Source organism: Jaculus jaculus, chromosome 5 (assembly GCF_020740685.1).
Source record: "Jaculus jaculus isolate mJacJac1 chromosome 5, mJacJac1.mat.Y.cur, whole genome shotgun sequence".
Lineage (NCBI taxonomy): Eukaryota > Metazoa > Chordata > Mammalia > Rodentia > Dipodidae > Jaculus > Jaculus jaculus.
Window position 1 is genome coordinate 90,935,380 of NC_059106.1, and position 20,747 is coordinate 90,956,126.

At 39.9% G+C, this 20,747-nt stretch overlaps 1 protein-coding gene across 3 annotated transcripts in view; it reads right to left on the reverse strand.

Moving 5' to 3' along the window:
• Nucleotides 1-20,747, reverse strand: part of Fgd4 (FYVE, RhoGEF and PH domain containing 4) — a 231,056-nt gene that overhangs the window by 80,069 nt on the left and 130,240 nt on the right. For 2 of the 3 annotated variants that reach the window (XM_045151258.1, XM_004663222.3), the window contains exons 2-3: nucleotides 18,057-18,182; nucleotides 6,975-7,158 (exon numbers count right to left, since the gene is read on the reverse strand). In XM_045151258.1, coding sequence (XP_045007193.1) covers nucleotides 6,975-7,158; nucleotides 18,057-18,141 — 269 coding nt within the window. In that variant the 5' untranslated portion in view covers nucleotides 18,142-18,182. Of the gene's footprint in view, nucleotides 1-6,974; nucleotides 7,159-18,056; nucleotides 18,183-20,747 lie in introns of those variants that run through there. The other variant, XM_045151259.1, reaches the window with a different exon arrangement.

Sequence of the window (20,747 nt, forward strand, 5' to 3'; positions counted from 1 at the left end):
ACTGCAAACGAACTCCAGATACAGGCACCACTGCATCTGACTTTATGTGGGTTCTGGGGAATCTAACCTGGGTCATTTGGCTTCACAGGCAAGTGCCTTATCTGCTGAGCCATCTCTACAGCCGTCAAGTGTTTTGTGTTCTTAAAAAAAAAAAAACACTCCACTCAAGCATAAGTAATCCATAATGGTTTTGTTTGCAGATTGCTCAGTTGGACTTTGGGTTTTTCTCTATTTTTCTCTATCAGGTCTTCCTGTCATCTTTCTACTACTCTTCTACAACTCATACACTCTCCCTCTCTATTAACCCCTTTCTCCAGATGTTCTCCTCCATATCCCCCTCTCTGTTCTCAGTCAAGACAATCTTCTACAGCATCAGTAACCTATAAAATCTGTAGAACCTAACAGTCTTCTAACTTTCCTCATCATTACTCACCTTTATCCCTCCCACTGCTAAGCAAACAAAATTCTAGCAAACCCAGACACAGCCTCACTGATCTACCAACCAGCAATTTTTTTATGTTAAAAAAACTGTTATTAACTGGGTATTAGGACATTCACATTGCAGGTATATCCACTAATCTTTACTCAACAGTAAGTGACCAAAAGCTAGCATTCTGGGAATAATAAAGAGACCATATCAGGCATTTTGAGCTCCTAGACTGACCTACACACCTAAGAAATCAGCTGACATAACAAAAAAATCCAAGCAATTAACTAACCTAAGATGCAAAAATCTCCATGCAATAAGACACAAACCAAAAAACAAACAAACAAACAAAACAACAACAACAACAACAAAAAACCTCAAGGCAACACAAGTTCCAAAAACAATGAATTTCACAATACTGACCTCCAATGGGAGTGAATTAAATAAGCTGCCAGGCAGGGAATTCAGAAAAATAATTAAAAGACTGTTCAAAAGAATCAAAGAAAAAAAATCAAACTCCTGAAGGAATCCTAAAACAACATAGAAAATTAGCTGAATTAATTAAAGATGTCAATATAAAATATAAGTAAGGAAATAAAAATACTTAAGAAATACAAATCTGAAATGACAGCAATTAAAAACACAGCAAATCAAGTTTTTAAAAAAATCATGGAGAGACTCCCAGTGGAAGGAGTGAAGGAGCAGACAGCATGTCTGAGCTGAGCGACAGGCACCAGGTTGCGAAGCGCCCCTGGGGGAGGATGAGTGACTGAGAAGGTAGGAGTGTGGTTCTTAGACATTAGGAACACTAAGAAGAGGCCAAATCTGAGCATCCTGGAGAACGAGGAGGAGAATTTCAGTCTAAAGACATTGCAATCACTTTGAACAAAATCATAAAAGAAAAAATTGCAAAATTAGGGAAAGAGATGCCAATACATATCCAGGAGGAATTAAGAACAACAAACAAACAAGACTGGAAGAGAACTGCCCCTCATCATATTATAACTATTAAACACACAGACCAAAGAAAATATATCAAAAACAACAAGAGAGATGAAATCAAACCACCTATAAAGATAAATTAGGCCCATCCAAAATAACAACAGATTTCTCAACACGAACTTTAAAAGCCAGGAGAGCTTGTCGTGATGCACTGAAAGTTCTGAATGGCAACTACCAACCCTGACTACTATACCAGCCAAGTCATCTGTCTCTGCCAGGAGAAAGAACTTTCCATGATGAAACGGGTTAAAGGAACTCATGACTACTAAGCCAGCTCTACTGAAAACACTTGAAGGAATCCTCAGACTGATGAGAAAGAAAAGTATTCACATGAGGTCACAGGAAAGAATCAAACATGCCTGAGGAGTAGTTAATGCAGGAGGAGTAAGAGAAAAAAACCCAAACACTACATCAAGAATGACAGGAATTAATTCACACCTGTCAACAATAATTATGAGCCAGGCGTGGTGGCGCATGCCTTTAATCCCAGCACTTGGGAGGCAGAGGTAGGAGAAGCGCCTTCAGTTCGAGGCCACCCTGAGACTACATAGTGAATTGCAGGTCAGCCTGGGCCAGAGTGAAATCCTACCTTGAAAAACCAAAAAACAAACAACAACAACAAAAACACAACTTTGATTATTAACATTCTCAATTTCCTAATAAAATGACACTGACAAAAAAAAGTATTAAAAGGCAGGATCTTTCCTTGGTTGCTTCCAACAAGGTCACCTCTTCCTGGAAGATAGTTGCTACTATTGGACAGTGTGGCAGAAACGCAATCTTATACAAACACAATTTGTAGAGTGAGCTTACATGGTGGATCTATCTGAAGATGCTCACAGCAAAAAGGAGAGATCGGCTGTAATTATGGAAAATATATCTGTTTACTTTCAAGGTTCTAGATAATAAGTTCAAGCACATCTGGGGATGGCTTATAGAAGCTATCAAAGGAGTTTAAACATCAGAGTATGAAGCTTATCCTAGCTAAAGAAAAAGACAGAAGTTAGGAAAAAAAAAAAAAAACCCAAAAACCAAACCAAAACAAAAAGCACCTTTGCCCACACAGCATGTGGAGGTGGCAAAGTGATGAGCTATTGACGTGGCAGAGAGAACAGAAGAGAATGTCCAGAAATCAACACACAAGATTAATGAAGAACGGCTACTGCTGGAAATTAGCACGTCACCACTAAGACATATATGGGGTGGGTTAAAAGTTCAACTTTACACCCCAGCATGCTAATTACAGTGAAAGAACGTAACATTTTATTTCAAGCAAAGGCACATAGACAAGAAGCAGGTGTTGCTGCTCCATTATCTGCCAATCAACATTAGTTAGAAGAGATAACGAAGGCCACTTTGTATGGGTTTAGGGAACAGACATTATGTTTCTAAACATTTATGTATCAAAAACGGGCGCATCCAATGTCAATAAACAGCACTAGCTATAAAGTCACAGATCAAATCCAAGGACAATAGTACTGGGCAACTTTAACACCCCTCTTTCACCAATTAACAAGCTGTGGTAGTTTGAATATATGTCCCTCAACAGATTCAGAAGTTTTATTAAAGCTTCTTGAACTTCCAGCTCCCTGGCTGGAGGAAGTGTCACTGGACATTTCCTGGGGTTCAGCCCCAAGATGTTTGCTACTGGGAGCGGGTCTGAATCACAGCCTAAGATATGCAAAGTGCCTGAGTTCAGCCTGGTGTTCCAATGTATGCTTGGCCTGTATGGGCGTGGTTGCTTTTCTCTCTGTGGACCTGTGAAGGGGGTACAGCTTCTTCCCCAAGGAGTTTCCCCTGGATCTGGAGCTTCAATAAATTCCCTTCCTCCTGTAACTGTGTCTGGTTTGGAAGTTCATCCTAGCAATGGAAGCTGACTGCCACACAGGACCTCCCATCAAAAAATAAAGAGAATATGCTGTTGCATAATAGAAAAAAAAAATAAAGAGAAACATATAGATTAAGCCATACCATACAAAAAAATAAACCAAACAGAAATGTAAAGAACACTCTATCCTCTTGCTAGAGAATATATAATATAATATCTTTTCAGCTGCATATGGAACTTTTCTAAAATAGAACATTTATTACAACACAAAGAAAATCTTAAACACATGAATACTGAAATAATTCCTTGTACTCAGTCTGATCACAATACAGCTACTGATAATCAATAGGAAAAAAAGGCTATAGAACATATAGAAATTCATAAAAATTAAATAATCAACGGGTGAATGAGGAATGATTTATTGAGGAAGCCAAGAAGAAAATAAAGCCTACTTGAGACAATGTAGACAGTCCTAAAAGGGATATTTTAACTTTAAGTGTCTAAACTAAGAAATTAGAGACATCACAAATAAAGAACTAACTAAATCATGCATCGTAGAGCCTGGGAAAAAGAAGAACAAGCCAAACTAAACATCAGTAGATGGAAAGAAATGAAAACATCAGGTCAGAAGTTAATGAGATAAAAACAAATAATACCAACATTAAAAAACAATGAAACAAAGATTTGCTTCTTCAAAATGAAAAACAAAATGAAATTTTAAAACATTCTTGGGCTGGAGAGATGGTTTAGCGGTTAAGCGCTTGCCTGTGAAGCCTAAGGACCCAGGTTCGAGGCTCGATTCCCCAGGACCCATGTTAGCCAGATGCACAAGGGGGCGCACGTGTCTGGAATTCGTCTGCAGTGGCTGGAGGCCCTGGCACACCCATTCTCTCTCTCGCTCTCTCTGCCTCTTTCTCTGTCTGTCACTCTCAAATAAATAAGTAAAAACGAACCAAAAAAAAAACACAAAAAACTCTCAGCAAAACTAACAAAAAGAGAGAAGACCCAAATTAACAAAATTAGAGGTGAAAAGGGAGCCATTACAACAGATACGAACTTCAGAAAATCATAAGGATATATCTTAAAAACATACTTTCCAAAGTTGGAAAATCCAAAAAGAAATGGATGGATTTATATATACATATGACCTGCAAAAATTAAACTGAGATAAGATAAACCATTTAAACAGATCTATAATAGGCAATGAGATCAAGCAAATATATATTATATATTCTCCCAATTTAATAAACTTTAAATAAACCAGATGTATTCACTGGTGAATTTTACCAGACACTCAAAGAACTGATTCTAACAGTTCCCTAAATATTCCATAAAATAGTCAAGAAAAGGGCTGGAGAGATGGCTTAGCAGTTAAGGCGCTTGTCTGCAAAGCCTAAGGACCCAGTTTGACTCTTCAGATTCCAGGTAAGCCAGACACACAAAGATGAGGCAAGTGTCTGGAGTTCAATTTCAGTGGCTGAGGCCCTGGCATGCCAATTCTTTCTCTCTCTCTCTTTCTCTCTCTCTCCCTCTCCCTTTCTCTACCAACCTCATTTTGTTCTTTTTCTTCTTCAAGGTATGGTCTAGCTTTAGCCCAGGCTGACCTGGAATTCACCATGTAGTCTTAGGGTGGCCTCAAACGCAGTGATCCTCCTACTTCTGCCTCCCCGGTGCTGAGATTAAAGGTGCACACCCCTATGCCTGGCCCAAACTCATTTTTTGAAGCCAATATTATCCTGATACTAAAATCAGATAAATATACAACAAAATTTACACACCAATCTCCTTCACGAACATAGATGCAAACATCCTCAAAAAAATAACTGCAGCCTGGCATGGTGGTGCACACCTTTAATCTCAGCACTGCAGAGGCAGAGGTAGGAGGACTGCCATGAGTTCAAGGCCGCTCTGACACTACCTAGTGAATTCCAGGTCAGCCTGAGCTAGAGTGAGACCCTACCTCGACCCCCGCCCCCCGCAAGAAAAGAAAAAAAAACTGCAAACAAAATACAGGATCACATCAAAAAGATTATTCACCATGATCAAGACTTTTATTCCAGAGATTCCAGGATGGTTCAAAATATGCAAATTGTTAAGTGTAATCTATCAACCGCCTTAAGGACAAAAATCACAGAATAATTTCAATAGACGTAGAAAAGACATTTGACAAAATCCAACATCCCTTCATGATAAAAGTTCTGAAGACACAGAAAATTGAAGGGACATATCTCAACATAAGGGCTATATAAGACAAACCTATAGCTAACACTATATTAAATGAGGAGAAATAATTTTAAGCATTTCCCCTAAAATCAAGAATAAGACAAGAATGTTCATTTTCTCCACTCTTATTCAAGATAAGTGCTACACGCTAGAGCATTCAGACAAGAGACACAAACAAACATGAAAGGAACAAGTCAAAATATCTTGATTTGTAGATGATATAGTTCTATACATGAGACATAAAGACTCTACCAGAAAGCTGTTAGAGCTGAGAAACACTTCCAGCAAAGTAGCAGGATACAAAATTAACAGAGAAAGCAGCAGCTTTCTTCTGTACCAGTAACACATGTGCTGAGCACAAAAACAGGGAACAATCCCATTCACAACTGCCTCAAAAAGCAAATAAAAAACCTTGAAATGAACCAAACCAAGGAAATGAAAGACCTCGAAAATATATATATATTTTTTGAGGTAGGGTTTCATTCTAGCCCAGGCTGACCTGGAATTCACTATGTAGTCTCAGGGTGGCCTCGAACTCACAGCACTCCTCCTACCTCTGCTTCCTGAGTGCTGGGATTAAAGGCATGTGTCACCACACCTGGCTCCCGAAAATAAAAAATTTAAAACACTCAGAGAAACTGAATACATCAGACAATGGGAAGATACCCCATGCTCAGAGAATAGAATTAATGTAGTGAAAACTGGTTATTTTACCAAAAGCAATCTACAGAATTAATGTAATAACCATCAAAATTCCAATGCCATTCTTCATAGAAATAGGAAAAAATGTCACAAAATTCATTAGAATGCACATTGAACACCTGGGGAAATACTGAGGAAAATGACTGGAGGTATCACCTTCCATTATTCCCCCCTCCCATTAGGACTAAAAAATATAAAATTCAAAAGAATACATAATTACAGAAAGAATACAGGGCTGAGCACATGGCTCAGCAGTTATAAGCACAAAGCCTGACAGCCTGGATAATATCTCTTCATAACACAATAAGGTAGTTAAGCAGAGAGGGAAAATGGACTGAGAGAGGTTATAGACTACTCCCATTAAATAAAATGGGTCAGAAAGAAGAGTGTAGAAAGAGAAGGGCCCATCGAGGTCATAGCCACAAGCACATGGAGTAAGAAACACAGAGACAAATTCCAGGGGTCAGCAGAATAGCTCGGGAAGTAACACAAAGAGACCCGCCCAGACACAAGAAATGAAAGACAGCTCATCCATAGAGCAGAAGACCTTATAGACATGCTGGTGGTCTAGGTGGGTGTTGACACAGGCAACAGATAGTCAGTGACAATTCACACTGGGGCAAGATTATGTAATTTAGTTTAGAAATGTATTTGCTGAAGACCTACTTAACTTAAGGAGATAAGATATAATGCTTGTGATTTGGAGGGGAAAAAAAAACAACTAAGACTATTCTTTTGACAACTCGGTTTTCTTCTTCCCTCTGTCTTCTCCCATTGTAAGTTAACTCTTACCTGCCTCCTTCAAAGTGACTGATGAGATCTGATACCTTACTTGGCTTTTCTTTTGAGACATAAGAAGCAGGGGCGGGGTTAGCTTCCTCCATTCGTGGTTTTGCACTATGTAAAGCTTTATGCCTGGGGGTTTGGTGTATATTGGACGAAGGTGAATTCTGCAGATGTAATGGTTTTGGAGGCACTGTAGAAAAAGAACAGAATTCAATATTTCACTAATATTTTGTTCTTTAACAAAAAAATTCTGGTACCCTGAGTGTAAATATCTTCAGCATCAACAAGCTACCTTAAGGGGGAGTCTGTTAAACTTAAATTTACTTTATCAAGGCAACTTGGTTTTTTTTTTCCCCCCATGACTCATGAAATTCTGTCTCCAAATATAAGTAATTCTTTTAGGTCTTAAAAATGGCATTGATAAGATCAGCACTTAGTTAAAAGCACTAACAAATGGTATTGACAAACACCTAGAAATCTATGTAGTACTATATCACACAAACTCCATGACAGATCACAGAGGAATTGCTTTTCCAAAGAGAGAAAAGAAGATGCTAAATTGGAAAGTCCTAGAAATACTCTGTTTGCAAAAATACAGGCACCATAAAAGCCAAGAGAACAGCAAACAACATGATAATGGGTTCAGGCATTATCTCATCACTGTCTCTGAAGGCAGAGCACTTAGTTGACTAGTCATGGCTAATCTGATCCGGTGCCAAGGTTCTACCTTCTTCCCCTCGTTCCTCTCCTCACTATAAACCCAGCAAATGGGCTGAAGGATATAGAAAATGCTCCACTACTACCTTCTGCATTTCATAGTTGGAATGCATTGATATACAACACTCAATTCCTAGAGTAGAAACAGATCATTTACTGAAATACTAAATTTACTAGCAGATTATAGATTTAAAAATGCAAGCCAAGCGTGGTGGCACACATCTTTAATCCTAGTACTAGGGAGACTGAGGTAGGAGGATCATGTGAGTTCAAGGCCACCCTGACACTACATAGTGAATTCCAGGTCAGCCTGGGCTACAGCAAGCCCAATCTTGAAAAACCAAAATACAATACATCAATATTGTATACAATTCAATATGAAAACCAAAACTAGTTTTTTTCTAAGATTAACATTCAAATGTTTATAATGCATATCTATTTTTTTCTATAACTAGTTTTAACAGATCAAAGATCAAATACAATAATGTTGTATTTTCTTCTTTAAACCTTTTTGCCTTCTTACAGAAAGGCTAGGAATCATGTTTATTTCTAGCTATATGGTCCGTTTTCTCCACAGTCATCTATGATGGTTTTCAATTATTTCATCTTTTTTTGTAAACTCAGCTGTCTGACAGTTGTTGAATGCTCACTGGCCTAGATTTTATCATTTCTGTGCCAGTATCAATTTGTTACAGGAAACAAAACTGTATCACAATAAGTTAGGTTAGTTCACTTAATTCACTTTTAACAAAAGATGATCTGAATGAGAAAAATGGCCTGCTCTGTATGAAGACAGTATGTATTTTAACACTTATATTGACAACATACATACATAAAACACAATATGCCATGAACCAAAGAAGACAATTTTTTTTTTCTTTTTGGTTTTTTGAGGGTCTCTCTCTAGCCCAGGCTGACCTGGAATTTGCTATGTAGTTTCAGAGTAGCCTCAAATTCATAACAATCCTCCTACTTCTTCCTCCTGAGTGCTGGGATTAAAGGCATGTGCCACCACATCTGGCTTAGAAGACAATATTTAAAGATATGTTCAGAGGAATAGTGAGTGAAATATTTACTTGGGAGAATAGGTTTGTAAAAGTATGAAGTCTATTCATTTTAAGGAAAAAATTCCTGTCCATAGTAAATACACACCAAAGAAGGAAAATAGGAAAATCACACCCTGACTCATGAACCTTTTTTTTTTTTTTTTTGGTTTTTCGAGGTAGGGTCTCACTCTGGCTCAGGCTGACCTGGAATTCACTATGTAGTCTCAGGGTGGCCTCGAACTCTCAGCGATCCTCCTACCTCTGCCTCCCAAGTGCTGGGATTAAAGGCGTGCGCCACCACGCCCAGCTCTGACTCATGAACTTTTAACACTAGTAATAAATTCAATATTTCGGACTGAAATATGGAGGAAGTAAATATGTTCTTTATAATTCTTCATATCAAAATCATTTATCAAGTTAAAGTGTTCACTCATTGATCATTTCTTAGTATCACATGTAAGACACTGTTAGATGTTTAAAAAACTCAAAACAACACAAAATAGCCAGTTTCTCATAGAGACTCCACTGACTGACCTTCTCAGTCTAAACTGTTTTCAGTCTAGACTCCTTTATTTCCTGAGGGCCTAAACCCAAGACTTTACAGATACTAAGCTCTCATTCTACCACAGAGCCACATATTTTCCCCTATACTCATCTCTTAAAAATGTCATTATGACATCTGAAACTCTTCCTCAAAATGTGCTATCAGTTTTATGTAATTGTTAGATAATTAGAGATAGGTAGGTTCAAATACTAGGAGGCTATAAGACCTTAAGATTTAAGTCATTTCCTCAACAAGCTGGAGGTGGTAAGGGTGAGGAACATGATTCTTTGATCACAACTATATTTATGGGGACTTCTTAGGACCTCAGGCAATTTATGATATACATATATAACTAACAAATGTGTCACTTGTGAGTTCATACACTAGTGGGGGAAGAGTTTAGTGATATTGAAAAAGTTGATGTTGGCACACATGTATCTTAGGAGCAGAACTAACTCAATAAAATCAAGAATCAAAGGTATAGTAAATCAGTCATATAACATTTATATAAAATATAAAATTTTAAATAAAAGGGCATAAATGGTACATGGATAGGACAGGTATCTCAAGATGCTATGTGAATGACCAAAGTATGAGAAATGTTTAGAGGAAAATGCTACACTTTTGATTATCATTTTAATATATGTAACAGCTACCTTTGCATAGATATGACCAAAATACCTGAAACAGCAACTTAAATGAGGACAGGTCCTTCTTGGTTCCTAGTTTCAGAGGATTCAGTTCATAGTTGCTGGACCCCATATCATGGTGGGCAAAATATCAAGGTGGCAGGAGGGGAGCAAGTTGGTTTGGGGGTCCTTTACCTCCAGGCAAACAAGAAGAAGAGAGGAGCCAGAAAGGGTCCAGGATGAGATACAGCCCATGGGAAATAAAACCAACTGCCTATTTCTTTCAGCTATATTCTGCCTCGTAAAATTTCCAGAACTCCCCAAAATGATACCAGCTGAGGGTCATATCCAAACCATGATGGTATATAATAAAATGACATACACTTTGTTTAAATGACCTAAGAAAACTATTTTATCACTTTAAAAAATTTTGTTTATTTTTATTTATTTATTTATTTGACAGTGACAGAGAGAGAGAGAGAGGCAGAGAGTGAGAGAGAGAGAGAGAGAGAGAATGGGCATGGCAGGGCTTCCAGCCACTGCAAATGAACTCCAGACACGTGCGCCCCCTTGTGTATCTGGCTAACGTGGGTCCTGTGGAACTGAGCCTCGAACCGGGGTCCTTAGGCTTCACAGGCAAGCGCTTAATCGCTAAGCCATCTCTCCAGCCCAATATATATATATATATATATATAATCACTTTTGAAGTTAAGCAACAGTATGGGAACATCTATTGCAGAATTAAAAGAGAACATATTATCTTATATATTTTGCACTTAATGATGCTCAAAGGCCAATTATAAAAAAAGAGATCTTGAGGCTGGGGAGATGGCTCAGCAGTGAAAAGTGTTTGCTTGCAAAGCCTGCTGGCCTGGGTTGCCCCACATTCATGTAAAGCCAAATACAAAAAATGACACATGCATCTGGTATTCTTTTCCAATGACAAGAGACCCTGGTTTGGTCATAACACGCACCACCCCCCACACCACATGCAAATAAATAAAAATTTAAGAATAAAATCAAAGCAGGATCTTATGCTTCAGATACTATACATCTAAAGGAAGAAGAGGCGGCAGGATCAAGAAAGGAACTAATACCTCAAATTATGTAAATAAAGTTTCCCTTATATATGTCTAATTTCTGGGAAACAAGCTTCAGACATTAGTATTTACCTGTAAGGACTCATCCTTTTCATTCTCTGCAGGCTGAATGTTCTTCAGGAATGGATATGGAGGAATGACTACCTCTCCCCTTGTAAACACTAGTTACATCAATGCTTTCTGCTACTATCTCCAAGAGTGGGTTTTTAATGTCCCAATTAATCTGCTTCCCATCTCCTTGCTTCTTCCCTCCCTGTCTCTGTTCATTGCTAATCTCTTACCAGGTGTGGGGGAAGGAGGGGTAGCAGTTTCTAAGTGTTCTCTGGACATCTTATATTGGGCACCTCATTAGTAATCCCATTTTGCTGTGCCTGAAACAACTCAATCTATTACTTCTTTTTTTAAATTTTTTTCTTTATTTTATTTATTTATTTGAGAGTGACAGGCATAGAGAGAAAGAGGCAGAGAGAGAGAGAGAGAGAGAGAATGGGTGCGCCAGGGCCTCCAGCCACTGCAAACGAACTCCAGATGTGTGCGCCCCCTTGAGCATCTGGCTAATGTGGGACCTGGGGAACTGAGCCTCAAACCAGTGTCCTTAGGCTTCACAGGCAAGTGCTTAACCGCTAAGCCATCTCTCCAGCCCTCAATCTATTACTTCTTTTGGCAAACCAGTGTCTCCAACTATGTTCTCATTCTACTTCTGGTTATATCGTTTGTGACATGTCTGTTGAACATGAACTATGTACCAAGCAATGTTCTGGGCAGTGTGACATATACACCTAGACATACAGTCCAAAGGGGATACTTCTCTTTCCATCATCATCGCCTTTATAAAATAATTTACACTTACATAATCTTTGTCAAAGACCCCGCCCATAGTTTCTACTCTAACGCTTTCTTATCTCTTACACATCTCTAGTGTTTTCACTCAAAATTCTCTATACAAAAGAAGAAATAAAAATAATTACTGGGTTGGAAAGATGGCTTAGTGGTTAAGGCATTTGCCTGCAAAGCCAAAGGATCCCGGTTCATTTCTCTAGGACCCATGTAAGCCAGATGCACAAGGGGGCGCACGCGTCTGGAGTTCGTGTGCAGTGGCTGGAGGCCCTGGCACACCCATTCATTCTCTGTCTCTCCCTCTCTCCCTCTTTCTCTGTCAAATAAATAAATAACTACTATGGTGGGTATTTTATTAATCTAGAAAGTGGATTTTTCAGAATTAACCTTTCTTTATTTTCCCCACTAACTGATTTTAGAGGGAGACTATTAGATTAAAAGAAGAAAAAAGGAGAGAATATGAAGAGCTCCTGCCCATAAGAAGGCAGCAGGGGGTGAAGCCACCCATTAACTTTTTAAATCTTTTTTCCCCATTTTTATTTATTTATTCATTTAGAGAGAAAGAGCCAGAGTGAGAGAATGGGCACACCAGAGCCTTCAGCCGCTGTGAACAAACTCCAGACACATGCGCCCCCTTGTGCGCATGTGCAACACTGCGTGCTTGCGTCACTGTGCGCCTGGCTTACGTGGGACCCGAAGAATCAAACGTGAGTTCTTAGCCTTTGCAGGCAAGCACCTTAACTGCTAAGCCATTCTCTCCAGCCCAACCCATTAATTTTTACTAGGAGATGGTAACTTTAATTAATTATTAGCAGATTAGAATGCCCAGGATTAGAAAGATCATGTATTATTGGTAAGAGTCTAAGAACACAATTCACTATTACTCTCTAATAGTATTATATAACATGAGAATAGAGAATGCTAAACACTACAATTCCTTTTCTTACTGTATCATTTGAGTCTATTGATTTCCTTTAGATTCTGTATTAGTTAAGATATAAAAATGCAGCATCAGAAGCAGCTGTCATGTGAATTTGCTGCCCTGCATGCACTGGTGCCCTTCACCTGCTTGTGATGGTATTCCATGCTACTGTCATCAAAAGTGAGGTCACAGCCGGGCATGGTGGGGCCCGCCTTAATCCCAGCATTTGGAAGGCAGAGGTGGGAGCATCGCCATGAGTTCAAGGCTACCCTGAGACTACATAGTGAACTCCAAGCCAGCTTGGGCTAGAGTGAGACCCGACCTTGGAAAAAAAAAAGTGACGCCGCCCATGCCCTCCACCTCTGTGTACACCCCACCCTTTGCTGGCATAATATGTGATCCTGCACCATCCCTCTCAGCATGCCCCTCCCCTGCTGTGCTGAAGCCACAGATGCCCTGTGTGATTTGTAGACATTCTTCAACCATGCTCACCCCTCCTCTGCCTGAACACTAGTGTGTGTGGGTCCAGGCATTCTTATGAAGCCACAGATTAACCCTAACATGGATATAGTCAGTGACTTCAACACACTACTGTCTCCAGAATGCAGTTCATCTAGACAAAATAAACAATGGAGCTGAATAATAACACAAGAAAAACCTAACAGATGTGCACAGAACATCCCATCCAAAACGGTGTAAAAAACATTCTTCTAAACAGTCCATAGAACTTACTCTAAAATAGATCATGTATTAGCACACAGAACAAGTTTCAGTGAATATAGAAAAACTGACATAATTTCTTGTATTTTATCCAACCATAGTGCAAGGAAGCTAGAAATTAGCAACAACAAAAATACAGAAAATACACAAACTCTTGGAGCTTAAAAAACATACTACTAGACAATGAGTGGGTCATTGAAGAAATCAAGAAGGAAGTCAAAGAGTCCCTAGAATTAGCCAGGAGTGGTGGTGCACGCCTTTAATCCCAGCACTTGGGAGGCAGAGGTAGGAGGATCTCTGTGAATTTGAGGCCAGCCTAAGACTACATAGTGAATTCCAGGTTAGCTTGGGATAGAGTGAGACCCTTCCTTGAAAAAAACAAAACAAACAAAAAAAAAGAAGTTCCTAGAATCAAATGAAAATAAAAACCCAACATACCAAAACCCTGGGATACATGAAGAAATATCCCTTTTAAAAAATCAGAAAAGGGCTGGAGAGATGGCTTAGTGGTTAAGTGCTTGCCTGTGTAGCCTAAGAAGCCTGGTTCGAGGCTCGATTCCCCAGAACCCATGTTAGCTAAATGCACAAGGGGGTGCATGTGTCTGGAGTTCGTTTGCAGTGACTGAAGGCCCTGGCACACCCATTCTCTCTCTCTCTCTGCTTCTTTCTCTGTCTGTCACTCTCAAATAAATAAATGAAAATAAACCAAAAATTATTTTTAAAAATCAGAGAAGCCAGGTGTTGTGGCACATGCCTTTAGTCCCAGCACTCAAGAGGAAGAGGTAGGAGGATTGCCATGAGTTTGAGGCCACCCTGAGACTACATAGTGAATTTCAGGTCAGCCTTGACTAGAGTGAGACTCTACCTCAAACACCCCCCGCAAAAAAAAAAAAAAAAAAGAAAAAGAAAAAGATTAGAGAAATCTGGACTGGAGAGATGGCTTAGCAGTTAAGGCACTTGCCTGCGAAGAAGCCTAAGGACCCATGTTCAACTCTCCAAATCCTATGTAAGCCAGCCGCACAGCAAGGCAAGTGCAAGGTCACAATGCCCACTACATAGCACAGTATCTAGAGTTTGATTTCAGTGGCTGAGGCCCTGGAATGCCAATATTTTCTCTTATTCTCTTAAAAAATTTAAATTAAAAAAAAAAACCCAGAGAAACCTTAAGTAAGTTAATGTAGCCAAAGGCTTTGGACAAACAAGAACAAATTAATTCCAAAACTGTACATGGGAAGAAATAATTAAGGTCAGGACAGAAATTAATGAAATTGTAGCAAAGGAAAAAGTCAATGAAATGAATTGGTCCTTTGAAGAAAAACAAACAAAAATGGCAACCACCTGGGCAAATTAACCAAAACAAAGAGATATAAGACCCAAACTAACAAGATCAGAGATGAAAAGGGATATATTACATCAGAAACCAACAAAATTCAAAGATCCAGATGGATTTGCAGTAGAATTCTGCAAGGCCTTTAAAGAAGATCAAAAAACAATACTCCAATTATTCTATATAATAGAAAGGGAAAGAATGCTTCTAAGCTCTTTCTATGAAGTCAGTAGTATCCTGATAACAAAACAACAGAATAAAAAGACAGACTAACTTCCTGAAGAGGAACATAGAAGACCATATACCATCAATTGAGCTTCATTCCACAGCTTCCAGGATGGCTCAGTATACATCAATCAATAAATCAGCTATAAAATGTTAAGTGTCTGGAGCAATAAAAAGTAGCTCCTCTCCTATTGGTAGTCAGTAAGTCTATGCACAATGCTTATCTGGTTCCACAGCTCATTTGATCATCCCAGGATGTGGACACACACACACACACACACACACACACACACACACACACGCACGCGCACGCACACGCACACGCACACACACACGCACGCACGAAGCATGTATTTGAGGTTTTAAGTAAAGAGGCACTGAAGCAGTACTATTGCAGCCCTGCTGTGTGCTTCATGGGAGGAAGCAGTGAAACAAAACAAGGAAGATCTGAGTTCGATGAGCAAAGCACAGTCTGTCAGACTGGAATGACCGAGAAAGATTGTAACAGCTGGTGTGTCCTCCAGTAATTCATGTTGACGTCCTACCTCAAAGTGATGGCCTGAGAAGGTGGGGCCTTTGGGCAATGGGGAACATAATTTTCATGGATGACATTAGTGCATCTTCAAAGAGTCTCATAGAGGCTGGGCCTCGTAGCCCACACCTTTGATCCCAGCACTTGGGAGGCAGAAGTAGGAGGATCACCATGAGTTCAAGGCCATCCTAAGACTACAGAGTGAATTCCAGCTCAGTCTGGGCTAGAGTGAGATCTTACCTCAAAATAAACAAAAAATAAAATAGTTTTAAAAATTAAAATAGAAAACAGTCCCAGAGAGACCACTGGCTCTTTCTACTATATGAGGTTAGCATGAACTGGAGAGCAGGCTCTCTCTCTGAAAGGAGCCAGCACTCTGCTCTTGGATTTCTCCAGCCTCCAGAACTATGAGAAGTAGATTTTTGTTGTCAGCTAGCCACATGAGAGCATTTTGTTGTTGAAACTCAAACAGACCAAGGCATGGGGAATCTGAAGTATCAGGGTAAAGAACAGCTTAGAAACTCATGCGTGGGTGTCAGAGAGGGCCAACCAATGAGGGAGGGTGCTGCAAAGGAATGCTCTTTGATTTATTCAGTGTCTGGAAATAGTCATTGACTACTATGAATAGTTGACCAATATTTAAGATAGGAAGTAAATAAGTATTGAAACAGCAATGCATTGTCTTTAATATTGTATGTACTACAGAATGGAAGAGGCCAAGGCAGAGAGCTGTCGCACTGGAGCACAGGGCTCTGCAGCTAGGGAAGGTTTTCTCAGTACACTGCTATGACAGGCAAGGCAGTGAAATTGTGTGTCTTTACACACAAAAATGTTTGTTTTGTTTATTTTTATTTGAGAGCGACAGACTGAGAGAGAAAGAGGGAGAAAGGGAGAGGGAAGGAGGGAGGGAGAGGGAGAGAGAGAGAGAGAGAGAGAGAGAGGGAGAGAATGGGCACACGAGGGCCTTCAGCCACTGCAAACGGACTCCAGATGCATGAGCCCCCTTGTGCATATGACTAACATGGGTCCTGGGGAATCGAGCCTTGAACTGGGGCCATTAGGCTTCACGGGCAAGTGCTTAACCACTAAGCCATCTCTCCAGCCCACAAAAATGTTTTTTAATAGAAAAATTCCTGGTTTTGGTCTGAGCAATTCTATAAACTAGAATCATATCTTTTCAGTTCCTCTTCATGTTCCATCATTAACTCAGATCCATTGGGCGATGTGGATGGTGTATTTTACACATATTGATAATTCTGCCATATGGCATGCCACCATGAATACAGCTGGCAGCAAGAACAAAAAACAATCCCACAATCTAGTATATTGAATCTAGTATATTAAATTCATTTTAAAGGCTTATTTCAGAAATACTTTACAAGAAGTATTTTTAAAAATAATACTAGTTCTTTTAATAATGCACTCTCTAGTACATTTTTTTCTTTCCAGCAAAAGGAACAAGACCAAAATAAACAAAATGTAAATTGATTTTCCCAAAACATAGTGATTCTGAAAATAGTATGGTTTCTTGGCTGAATGTTGAGTATTCATTACACATGAAAATCTGTTCAGAAGAAATCACATATTAAATTATAGTTCAGCTTAGCGTTTGTGTTAAATTCTAAAAGTCCCAGCTTTCTATCATCCAAACCATAATTTCACGCTTCTCAAAGTTAACATTAAGTTTACTGAAAATGCCTTTGTAAAAGGAAATGGCTAGAGCTGAAGATATGGCTTAATGGTCTTTAAGGAACTTGCCTGCAAAGTAAAAGGACCCAGGTTTGATTCCCCAGTACCCACAGAAAAACCAGATGCAAAAGGTAGTGTATGCATCTGAAGTTCGTTTGCAGAGGCTAGGAGACCTTGGCATGCACATTCTTTTCCTATATCTGCCTCTGCCTCTCTCTCTCTCTAATAAATAAGATATTATAAAAATGAAAAAATTATTCAAAAATGAGAGAGAGGAAATATTATTTAAAAATTAACAGAAGATTAAAGCTTTTCATCATTATATTTCGTTTTCTTGTCCCTGATGGCCAACTAATCCTAAGTGTGTAGCATGTTCTGTTTTCATTTCTGTGGGTAAGATTCCTAGGATGGCATTTTCAAGGCCCCATTCATTAATATTATGTAATCAAATTCTTGATTAATATATTAAATGTTGCCCTAGAACTATCTGTTTCACAGATCCTAACATCTAGCAAGCACATCTTCCTGACAGTAGTTCCAAATACATTGATTATACATATCCACAGTAAGTTAAGCACCATACTGTGCTGGGCAGAGGGCATAAAGAGATCACAGCCCCATGAGGGGACACAAACAATTTTAGAAATCATAACAGAGCATATATATCTTGTCTTAGGAACAGAGCAAATAATGGAGAAAGTTCATAGCCTGACACTCTTTGGAAAACAGTCACATTCTGTGTCCACTGCTCTCAGCAGCCTTGGTTACACTTGCCTGGTCAGAAGGCCCCATACACGTACCTTGTGGCTTTGGGCTTGCAGCGGAGTATTTTGCTGGTGTCTTCCCATTTATTCCCTGAGCCTCTGTGGTTGTGCTGTTTGTCATACACGGTGGACTGACAGTGATGTCGGGACAGGTACTGATGCCTAGTTCAAAGGAGAAGAACAAGTAAATATGCAGACACAACCCTTGTGGGTTACAGTGCTCTTAGTCCTTAAATAGTCAGCATTGTAAGACAAAACACGAAGCCCTTCTCTCACAGGTACTGTCACTGAGAAATAATTTTCCTGGGGAAAATCCAGTTCTGTGTGCTTTAGAGATCCTTTAATTCATGTTAGTGGGAGACTGCTGCACCCTGACCTGCTTTCCCTGCAGGGCCACAGAAAGGGCAGAATGCAGCTGTTACCATGTGGGCAGGGGAGGCCGGCACGCATTGGCTAAAAGCTTTCTTTTCTGGGTTCAGCCAGTTACCAGTCATCTGGCTACTCAGAGGAACAGGGCAGGCAAGCACCACGTGACGGCTGACCCAAGAACCCTGAAGAATGGCTTAAATAGAAAGGAATAAATGCGCACACTCTAGCATCTATGACAGAGGCTAGGAGCGACCCATATTTTACACATACTCTCTGTCACCACCAGCTTACTCATATTCCACATGACATCAAGGACAGAGGCAAGGAGTGACACATGTTTTCCACAGAGTCAGCAGTAGGATTACATAGCTAATACTACTACATGTATCTAGACGTCAAATCCAAAATGTTCTCTAAAACAACTCTGAAATGCACCATGAAACATACAAAGAATAAAAGGTAAGTCTTTTATTCAATCTCTGATAGAAGAAGCTGTATGCTGAATTCTAGACACTTCAAAAAAGTCATAGGCTAGTGTTTTCTCTTTATACACATCCTCAGTTTTTTTTTTTTTAAATTTTTGTGTTCATTTTTATTTATTTGAGAGCGACAGAGAGAGAAAGACACAGAGAGAGAGAGAATGGGCGCGCCAGGGCATCCAGCCACTGCAAATGAACTCCAGACACGTGCGCCCCCTTGTGCATCTGGCTAACATGGGTCCTGGGGAATTGAGCCTCGAACCGGGGTCCACAGGCTTCACAGGCAAGCGCTTAAACGCTAAGCCATCTCTCCAGCCCACATCCTCAGTTTTTATCTGTTATAGAGGACTTGCTGATATGAACAATAGATAAATATACTTAAGAGAAAATATAATTTCTAGAAAGATTACATTATAACTGAATCAAAACAGATCACTTAAGAAGCTATCTTTTGGTGAAGACAGGAAAGGTTACATTTTTGGAGAATTAAACTCCCTGAAAAGAAAACTATTCAATGCTTTAAAAGCTTTAAAATCATATGAAATGAGAAAGGCTAATTTGAAAAATCCAATCAACTGAGCCAAGAAATTCTCCCATAACCCTAATGACCAAACAATGTTGATTCAAAGCTACACTACTATTTTATTTTTCATACTCCCTTAAAATTTACCTTAGTAAAACAGATTTCAGAAAGCATGAACAGCTCCAAGTACTGTGTGAGACACTGTTAGCCAGTGCTAAAGCAAAATTAAATTGTTGAGAATCTAAAATTCTCTACCAATCTCGCCCCCTTTTCTCCCACCACCTGGCCATGTCAACCCTGGGACTGCCTCCTGGTATAGTAATTGAGTATACCTCCGGGCTAAGAGAAGGGAAGGTCACCTTCCCCTAATGCACCCATCTGCACACCACCCAAGACCCGTCCCTCACAGGGCAGTTTCTCTCTGGCCCTCACTTGCTCTCACCTTGGCTCTCCTGCTAATGATACCTGCATTCCCCCACCACCCCTGCTTTTCTACCCTTTTCTTTCCTTCCTTTCTCTCTCTTTCTCTCTCTCCCTCCTTCCCTCTTCTCTTTCATATGTACCCTCCTTCTTTCCCTTCTCTTCTTTCTCTCTTTGTCCCCTTCTCACCCATTACAATCAAGCCTTAGATTCAATAAACTGTCTTGGTCCTCCTCTGAGAACTCTGAAACCTAACAGCTTTCAGCAGACATCTTTCTACTAAAAGAGTACATCTGTCATATGATTAAGCATTGTTTAACAAAAGCAAGGGTTACGGGGACTGACAGAACACTACTAAAATTCTTAGTGGAGCTGGAAGGAACAGTTCAGCAGTTAGAAGCGCTTGTCTCTTAGGCATCAGGGTTTCTCCCTAGAACCTATGTAAAAAGCTGGGCGCGGGCTGGAGAGATGGCTTATTGGTTAAGCGCTTGCCTGTGAAGTCTAAGGACCCCGGTTCGAGGCTCGGTTCCCCAGGTCCCACGTTAGCCAGATGCACAAGGGGGCGCACGCCTCTGGAGTTCGTTTGCAGAGGCTGGAAGCCCTGGTGTGCCCATTCTCTCTCTCCCTCTATCTGTCTTTCTCTCTGTGTCACTCTCAAATAAATAAATAAATAAAAATTAAAAAAAAAAAAGCTGGGCATAGCCACGCATACCTATAACCACAGGGGAGGAGTTGGGGAAAGAGAGAGGAGAAGGGTCTGGAGAATCACTGGGGCTCTCTGAGCTACAGCAGCTCCAGGTTGAGGGTGAAACCCATTTCAAGGAAATAGGCAGACAAGTCATAGAAGGACACCCAAGTTCTCCTCTGGCCTTGACACAACACACATGGGGACACAATGTACATATGTACATATATACCATGTAACACACACATACT